Raw genomic sequence first — 9,765 nt, 5'->3', positions numbered from 1 at the left:
ACTCCTGTCTCACATTTAGGTCTTTTAGCCATTTTGAGTCTATTTTTGTGTGTGGTGTAAGGAAATGGTCCAGTTTCATTCTTCTGCATGTGGCTGTCCAATTTTCCCAAGACCATCTGTTGAAGAGACTGTCTTTTTTCCACTGGACATTCTTTCCTGCTTTGTCGAAGATGAGTTGACCATAGAGTTGAGGGTCCATTTCTGGGCTCTCTATTCTGTTCCATTGATCTATGTGTCTGTTTTTGTGCCAGTACCATACTGTCTTGATGATTACAGCTTTGTAATAGAGCTTGAGGTCTGGAATTGTGATGCCACCAGCTTTGCTTTTCTTTTTCAACATTCCTCTGTCTATTCAGGGTCTTTTCTGGTTCCACAAATTTTAGGATTATTTGTTCCATTTCTTTGAAAAAAGTTGATGGTATTTTGATAGAGATTGCATTAATGTAGATTGCTTTATCCACATCCTTGCCAGCATTTGTCATCTCTTGTCTTTTTTTTTTTTTTTAGGACACAAAGTTTGCTTTAAATATTTTTGGGGGGGGAAAGGACACCACACTTCTACTCAATTAAGAGAAACATTTTTACAGTCTTGAGGTCTTTTATTTTCTTTACATTTATCATGCCATGAATTCATAGGGAATGGGTTCCAGCAGTTCGGGTTCCTTTCCGTTGGTTCTCACCAAGTGTGCTTCTCTGGGTGGGGCAGGCTTGTGCTTCAGTTGAACCCAGGTACCTTTCTCTTTGGCTTCCTTCTTTTTCTGATCATTTTCCTTCACATGCTTCAGGAAGCTATCTCCGCCCTTGAGTGTTTAGTATGCTCAATGCGTACATTAATTCTCTTGGCAAGAATCTTGTCCTTAACTTGTTTGTTTACAACAATACCAACAGCATGCTGAGTAACATTGTCGACTCTTCCAGTTTTGCCATGGTAACATTTGTGGGGCATTCCTTTTTGAACAGTGCCCATTCCCTTGATGTCCACAATATCATCTTTCTTATAGATTCGCATGTATGTGGCCAAAGGAACAACTCCATGTTTTCTAAAAGGCCTAGAGAACATATAGCGGGTACCTCTCCTCTTTCCCTTTGTGTTGGTCATTTTGGCGAATTACTGGAAGATGGCAGTTCCGGCCAAAAGGCTGTCATCTCTTGTCCTTTTTTTTTTTTTTTTTTAAAGATTTTATTTATTTTTTTGACAGAGAGAGACATAGTGAGAGCAGGAACACAAGCAGGGGGAGTGGGAGAGGGAGAAGCAGGCTTCCCGCAGAGCAGGGAACCTGATGTGGGACTTGATCCCAGGACCCTGGGATCATGACCTGAGCCGAAGGCAGACGCTTAACAACTGAGCCACCCAGGCGCCCATCTCTTGTCCTTTTGATAATAGATGTCCCAACAGGTGTTAAACGGATAAAGAAGTGAATATTCCACTATATATGTGTGTGTTTGTGTGTGTGTGTCTGTGTGTGTATCTATATACATATACATATATCTATATCATCTATCTATCTACCTATTTGTCTATATAGTGGAATATTATTGAACCATAAAAAAGAAGGAAGTCCTGCTATTTGCACAACATGGGAGAGCATTATGCTAAGTGAAAAGAGCCAGACAGAGAACTGCATTGTAGCACTTATATTTGTAATCTGGGAGAAGAAAAAAAAAATCAAACACATAGAAACAGAGAGTAGAATGGTCCTTGCCAGGGCTGGGGGTAGGGGTAGGGGGAATAGGGAGCTGCTAGTAAAAGCGTACAAATTTTCAGTTATAAGATGAGTAAGGTCAGTGGATCTCATGTATAACATGGTGACGATGTGTGCTAATACTGTATTGCATAACTGAGATTTGCTAAGAAAGTAGAAATTAAGTGTTCTCATCACACAGACACAAAATAATAACTCTATAATGTGGTAGATGTGCTAATTAACGAGAGTGGGTCCTTTCACAATGTGTATGTATATCAAATCATCCTATTGTATACTTTAAATATATTACAATTTTATTTGTCAGATATACTTAGTAAAGCTGAAAAAACAAAATCCCTCAGTATTTAGGATGAAACTGCTTTTAGTTTGGCTTTCATTTTATTCTTAATCCTTAAAATTGTGAGGTTTTTTGTGGGATTTTTGTTGTTGTTTTTAAAGATCTTGTTTAGGGATGCCTAGGTGGCTCAGTCAGTTAAATGTCTGCCTTTGGCTGAGATCATGATCCCGGGGTCCTGGGATTAAGTCCAGCATCGGGCTTCCTGCTCGGTGGGGAGACTGCTTTTCCTTTGTCCCTCCCCCCACTCGTGTAGGGCCTGATCCCAGGACCCTGAGATTATGACCTAAGCTGAAGGCAGATGCTTAACCAACTGCACCACCCAGGCACCCCAAGTTTGATTCTTCTTCAATCTAAAAATACATAGATATATTTGGGTAAAATTTAGGGTCTCAATTTTCAAGATAGTTGATAAAAGGAAAAGCTGATTGGGGCGCCTGGTTGGCTCAGTCAGAAGAACGTGGCTTAAGCCCCACTTTGGGTGTAGTGATTACTTAATTTTTTTTTTAAGATTCATTTACTTAGGGGCGCCTGGGTGGCTCAGTCAGTTGGGCATCTGCCTTCGGCTCGGGTCATGATCTCAGGGTCCTGGGATCGAGCCGCACATCAGGCTCTCTGCTCAGCGGCGAGTCTGCTGAACCCTCTTCCTCTGTGATCGCTTTTGCTCTCTCTCAAATAAATAAGTAAATAAAATCTTTAAAAAAAAAAAAAGTTTTGTTTTTTTTTTTTGGGAGAGGAGCAGAGGGAGAGAAAGACTCCCAAGCAGACTCCCTGCTGAGCATGGAGCCTGACACAGGGCCCGATCCCAGGAACCATGAGATCATGACCTGAGCTGAAACCAAGAGTTGGATGCTCAACCAGCTGAGCCACCCAGGAGCCCCAAGATTATTTAATTTTTAAAAATCCTATTTTATTTACTTTATTTTAAGTAAGCTCTACTTGCAACGTGGGGCTTGAACTCATGACCTTGAGATCAAGAGCTGCATGCTCCGCCAGATGAGCCAGCCAGGTGCCCCAGAGATTACTTAAATAAATAAATAAAAACTTAAAAGGAAAATTATTTGATACAATTTTTTGTGGACTATAATGTGAGTCTAGTATATTCCAGTAGTAAAAGGTAATTTACACTTTTTCAAAAGAAAATTAAGTAGAATTCTTTTTTTTTCTCATAGCACGGTTTAGGTCTTTTAAAATTGGTTTGTTTTTTTTTTTAAGATTTTATTTACTTATTTGTCAGAGAGAGAATGGGAGAGAACGGCAGGCAGAGGGAGAAGCAGGCTCCCCACTGAGTCCCGATTCGGGACTTGATCCCAGGACCCTGGGATCATGACCTGAGCCAGAGGGAGATGCTTAACTGACTGGGCCACCCAAGCGTCCCTAACATTTTTTTTGAGAGGAATTTTTATGTTCCATAGTGGGTGCGTTTTTGGTTGTTTCTATATATCCCATTTCACCAGTGACTTTTTACAGAGTGAAATTCTGTACAATAAGAAAAACCCTCTTAGCCTCTTCATTTCCCTCACTTACTAGTAAGTCTGGATATAATATAATTGATGAATATAATTTTAAGTCTGGTATATCCAGTTTTAGGAAATACATTTTAATTGAAGAGGCAGTATAAAATGCTTTGCATATTGATGAGATGGTCTCATGTAACAGATATTTTGAACACTCTTAAATTTAAATATTCATTATGTGATTTTGTATGATTTATCCTTATATCTCATAAAATGATGCACACCCATGTCACAGTTTCATTCCTTGCTGGTTCCAGAGAAATGTATTCTGTATCTATTGTTTAGAAATAATACATTTAGTGAAAGAACCTAAATATATGTTTAATAGTTTGAGAACATAATAGGTAAAACTTATTAAAGATTTTTATTTATTTATTTTAGAGAGAGAATGTGTGTGCCTGTGCCAGGACTGTGCCCTATCCCTCAGGGCAGAGGGAAAGGGAGGGAGAAAATCTCAAGCAGACTCCCTGCTGAGCGCAGAGCCTGACACAGGGCTCAGTCCCATGACCCTGAGATCATGACCTGAGCCGAAATCAAGAGTCAGACGCTTTTACCAACTGAGCTGCCCCTAATAGGTGAAATTAAAATATAATTGTGACAGCAGTTTTTATTTTCAGTACTTTTCAGACTTTATTATATACCTGTGTTTTTATAGTACAAATATACAAAATGCCAATGGAGCTCTGTTGTGATTTGCTCCAAACCTTCTTTTTAGATTTGATCCAGACCGGTTTGATGATGAATCGATGATGAAAACTTTCTCCTTGCTTGGATTCTCAGGCGCACAGGAATGCCCAGAGTTGAGGTGAGTGATAGAGAAAGGAAAGATGCCAGACTTTATACTTAGAATTTTGATGATGACTGCTGATGAGAATGAGCAGTCTATATAATTAAAGCATAATTGTTAATCTTTAGTAACCAGTCAACGTTCTTCCTGACTAGGTTTGCATATATGGTGACCACAGTACTTCTGAGTGTATTGGTGAGGAGGCTGCACCTACTTTCTGTGGAGGGACAACTTATTGAAACCAAGTATGAACTGGTAACATCACCCAAGGAAGAAGCTTGGATCACTGTCTCAAAGAGATATTAAAATTTTATACATTTAACTTTCTTGAGGATATTGATGGTTTAAAAAGTCTGTATTGAATCCTTTTATAAATCAAGTAATACTATGGAATATAAATACCTACTAGTACTTCATTATGTAAATTTGGGTTTTTGCATGTCAGACTTTCTTAATGCATTAAATACATTCATACTTATTGCATCAATATAATGATAATTTTAACAGGAAGCTCTCTGTTTTAATTTTTGTTTTATCACGTTCTTTTTTTGTTGTATTTTGGTTTTTGTTTTATCACTTTCTATGCCATTATCTTCATTTTATTTTTCTTAGTTTGATCTCTAATATTCTTGAAGAGAGACATTATTTTCCACACTTTGGGGAATCATGTTTTCTGAATATTCATAAAAGGGAAACATAATCCTAACTTCTTTTCATACTTTAAATCACTTCAAAGGGGGAAAACAAGGACTTCCCATAATTTTATTTCTTGGGTAATTTTATTTCTTGGACTAGTATTTTTATTTTCTAAATATAAATTAGCTTATGTTTAATCATTGTTATTAGGTTGAATAACCCACCTTGTATTTGCTTACTTTGATGCCTCCCAGATAATAGTGTTCATTTCATGACTTATACAAGGCTCATCATTTTAAATGGTTCTGAGTCATTTGGAAATGACTGAATGTGTTTTGAAGTGCTCCTTCTAAGTAACAAACTAAAACTGAGGCTTGTCTTTCCTTCTGTTTTGCTGCAAATTTTAGTAGCACTATATTACTTCACCAATTCTCATTTGTGGGACAAACTGAATTCCTAATTTGTTACTATTATGTCATATTATGTCACATAATGAACTTAATGATTAAGAAACAAGAAAGCACTAACCACAAACCAAAACCAAATTAAAAAAGAAAATTGCAAAATATATGACAAGGATGATATCCATATGATATATAAATAGTTTGAATAAATTGGTAAGAAAACATAATAGATAAATGGCCAAAAGACATGAATAAACAACTTTTAGAAGGGGAAATAGCTATTCAACTTTTAGAAAAAAGGGTCAGCCTCACTAATAAGCAAAGAAATATTGGGGCTATTTAAAAAATATTTTTAACTGTCTTTGAAAATTTACACTGAGTACTGATAAGTTTTATATTTAATACTTTTTTATTGATAGCACTGTAGTTTAGTTCACTTTTTTTGGTTACATTGTTCTTGAAAAAAAATTTTTTTTAAGACAACAACTTGAGGAAATGCCAAGTGCAGATAGAGAGGAAAGGACGAAAAATGATAACTGTTTGCAAGTGGGTTTATTTTTGACACTGCTGAATTCCTCTTGTAATTTTAGTTTCAAGGGCTCTTCCACACTTTGTACCCTAGTTATTGAGTTATTTTATGCTATGTTTATGGTCAGATAGCTAACATTTTAGAACTAGTTAGGAGTGATTAAGACAGAATTTAAGTAATTAGATGCAGCTTTTATTTCTGACAAAAATATTTAATTTATGGAATAATTTAAATTCTAAAACTGTAAGTGAAATGTATTCTTAGTTCCCAGCATCACGTTGTTTCCAAAAAGGCACACTGTTAAATTCCCTCCCATCATTTTGTATGGTTTTGTGGATATAGAGCATCTTCCTTTGTTATCCAAGTACCTTAACTGGTTTGGAAACTGGCAGTGGAAAGTTAGGAGTAGGCACTTGATATGTAAACCAAGTGTCAGTAAAATCAGATGAGATAAGTGGAATTTTAAAGCAAGTGAGACCTGATCAGCAATGATCAAGGCAAAAACAGGGCAGCTGAGCCAGAGAGTGAGAGAATTGGCATATTGCCAATATATGAGACAATGTATAATTACTAATAATGATTTGAATTGAGGAAAATAAGAGAATCAGCTAAATAAGCACGTTTTATCCATGGTTACGTGACCAACTTAAAACATTACACATAAATTATCTTCTAGAGGATTTTTTAAAAATAAAAATACTGTCAGTCCATTCACTGTTGTTCTTACTTCGCCCTTAGTATTTATCAAATGACTGGAATTGAAGTAGCCTCAGTGTCACTAATGGCTTGTAGCTTGACTGTAAGCAGGACTCTTAAATTCTGTAGCTTTTTGGGTTTTTTAAAACTATTTCTTACCTGATTTTGATCTGCATTCTTTTCAACTGTTGAAAAGTTTACTGTTAAAAACACCAGCACAGGGCACCTGGGTGGCTCAGGCGGTTAAGTGTTTGGCTCTTGATTTCAGCTCAGCTTGTGATCTCAGGGTTATGAGATTGAGCCCTGGGTCAGGCTCTGCGCCAGGTGTGGAGCTTGCTTAAGATTCTCTCTCTCCCTTTCCTCCTCCGCCCCCTTGCCATCTCTTAAAAAAAAACAAACACATTTTTTTATGGAAAGAAAGGGCTCTTTCACACTTTGTGCTAATAAAATTCAAGGCAGAATTGATTCTGTGCATGTGTTTGGGAAAAATGAAAAACTCATGTGCTGTTTTATCTGGCCCATAAATGTGCAGTTCCATTTTCTTATATAAGTAGATTCTATCTTATTTATAGACCCTATGTAAAAATTTGTTTGTCTTCTTTATCTTAAAATAGTTTATATTTTAAAAACAAAATGTTCTATTTTTTGTCATGAAAATTATATAGGCTTGCTGTAGAAAAATCTTGGAAATACAGAAACACAGAAATAGGAAATTTGGTCACCTGTAGTCCCACTACTTGGAGTTAGTCGTAAACTTCTGGGGTAGATGCTTCTACTCTCTTTTATATCCACTTGTAATTTTTACAGACATACTATATATAATATTCTCTTCATGTAATATCTGATCAACTAGTAGTGTTTTCTACAATTGAAACATTAATATTCTCACTCAGAACATAAGCACAGATTTTCATCATTCTTTTTCTCTCCTCTTTCCCTTTGTGGGTATTGTTATTCTTTTCAACTTTAAGATTCTACTTATTTATTTATCTGTCAGAGAGAGAGAGAGCGAGCACAAGCAGGGGAGCGGCAGGTAGAGGGAGAAGCAGGCTCCCTGCTGAGCAAGGGCCCTGACGTGGGACTTGATGGGAATCATGACCTGAGCTGGAAGCAGACATTTAACCGACTGAGCCACCCAGGCATCCCTATTCTTTTCAACTTTAAAAATGGCTTTACTTCTTCCTCCATTTATCAAAACAGTAATTTATATGTTTGTACATCTGAGTTGCTAAAGCCATAGACTAGCCTATGGTGTTGCAATGAGCGTTTAAAAAATGAAATTATTCTTCTATCCTAAGAAAAATATAATTTAATTCAGATTGAGGTGGCATTTCAACTTTTAAGAGGAAATCTTAAGAATTTCTATTTTTTTTTTTTAACTCTGGGGCGAATAGATTAAGATTCTTCCCTTGAAGCCATCTTCATTTTTTTTCCTCCAGATCCATGAAAAGTGCAGTTAACCCATAAAGTGTGCTTTTTGACATGTGGTTATGTTGACAGATTGAAAACTGCCTAAACACAATTCTACTGAGTCTATATAAAAGTGGGGACGTGACCAGTAAACATCAGGGAGTAGGTTTAGTAGCCCTGAGAGGATAGATTGTAAGAGAAATGGACACTGTTTTCAAGGGCAGGTTTATATAATATCAAGAAATTGATTGAGTGACCTTATTTCTCTTCTTAGTCAGTCCTTTGCCTGCTTTCTAAGTTACTAAGACCAATTATTAAGGTAGAAGGGGAGGGCAGAGTGGGGCAGGTAGGACAACAAAGCAGTTACTGTTACTACAGAAGTCAGAGGAAATCAGCACAGCCAGAAAGGCTTCGTACAATGATGCTTTGAGGCACCTGGAGTGACCTCCACTGTCACAAAGGAATGAGACTGGAAGTTGCAGCAAGAGTTAAGTTCAAAGTGGAAAGGGGAGTGGAAGGAGTGTTTGTTATAAACCAAATACTTTATATACCTATCTCATTTAGTCTTTTAGAGCTTGACAGTAGGTTCAGTGACAAGCTAAAATAGTTCTTCATTCCTGCTGGAAGAAATACTATAAATGAATACAGGCATATATTTGCTGAGAAATAGAAAGTAAAAGATCTAAATTTCAAATTATCTTAGTATCTTCAGTGGGGTTTATTGGTGTATTTTGTTATTTAAGAGGGAATCAAGCAATAGTTTCAAATGATACAGTGTTCATAATAACTAAAGAAAATGACTAAAAAGGGTATTGTAAGAGCAGTATTAAAAGAAATCTTAAAGGAAACTAATGCTACCAACTCAACCGTAGCTGTATAACTGATTAAATTTTTTCCTATTTCTACATATGTATATTTTTACACATTGCAATCATAACTATATGGTTTGCTTAGTGAGTTTTCAACATTTTCCTTTGTTACTTTTATAAGGGCTTTGGGGAAATGATTTTGGGGGTGGGATGGGAATAGATTTGAAAATCTGTAAATCAAACACTACATTTATTTTTATGACACCGAGTGAATGGATAATTGTAAAATTGGAGTTGGGAGCCGTTTTGTAAAACATCCAGGCGATAAACCAAAGGACAGGAAATGACATTCCTCTTCCAGTTCCACTCCCTTGTTGAATCTAGAGACTGGGAATGGATCTTGTTATATAGCAGGTGGTAAGATGGCATGAGCAAATAATATCCTGTTTGGTAATTTTATTTTTTAATTTTTGTGTTTGGTAATTTAAAAAAACCCCACAAATTTATTTATATCTAAAAGACTTGCAAATTCTTGTTACAATTTTTAACACAGAAGAGTAGGAAATAAAACTGTGTACTTGACCATTGTAACTATGTTCTAAAGTTGTAAAGTGCCTGTCTCCAAAAAGACAATCAATAAATATTTTTAAATAAATGAGTGAGATCTTCATTGAGGTTTTCTGTGCATGTAGAATAAAGGTGATTATTTAATAGTTCAAAAAGTTTTCCAGGTAGCCAAACTACCTCTAATGCTAATAATACTTTGTTGATATGCTAAGTATCCGATTACTAGAAGTATTTAAGATGTTATGTGTACATCTTTCAGTGATGCCTGTATCAGGTGTGAACATAGATTTAGAATAGGCTGTAGTTGTACAAAATATCAACCAAAATATTGGTAAGCAAGTAGTCCTTTCTCCCTTCTGTATCTATCACC

General features: G+C 36.2%; 1 protein-coding gene and 1 pseudogene across 4 annotated transcripts in view; one reads left to right on the top strand and one right to left on the bottom strand.

Moving 5' to 3' along the window:
* Positions 1 to 9,483, top strand: part of CYP20A1 (cytochrome P450 family 20 subfamily A member 1) — a 74,496-nt gene extending 65,013 nt beyond the window's left edge. For all 4 annotated transcript variants that reach the window (XM_081813876.1, XM_081813875.1, XM_081813878.1 and 1 more), the window contains 2 exons: positions 4,273 to 4,362; positions 4,500 to 9,483. In XM_081813876.1, coding sequence (XP_081670002.1) covers positions 4,273 to 4,362; positions 4,500 to 4,650 — 241 coding nt within the window. In that variant the 3' untranslated portion in view covers positions 4,651 to 9,483. The remainder of the gene's footprint in view (positions 1 to 4,272; positions 4,363 to 4,499) is intronic.
* LOC145720487 (large ribosomal subunit protein eL21 pseudogene) lies at positions 548 to 1,144 on the bottom strand (annotated as a pseudogene).
* Positions 9,484 to 9,765: the final 282 nt, after the last annotated feature.

This window comes from Leptonychotes weddellii, chromosome 3 (assembly GCF_054177405.1).
Source record: "Leptonychotes weddellii isolate Sample4059 chromosome 3, ASM5417740v2, whole genome shotgun sequence".
Taxonomy (NCBI): domain Eukaryota; kingdom Metazoa; phylum Chordata; class Mammalia; order Carnivora; family Phocidae; genus Leptonychotes; species Leptonychotes weddellii.
This window is presented reverse-complemented; position numbering and strand designations above follow the sequence as displayed.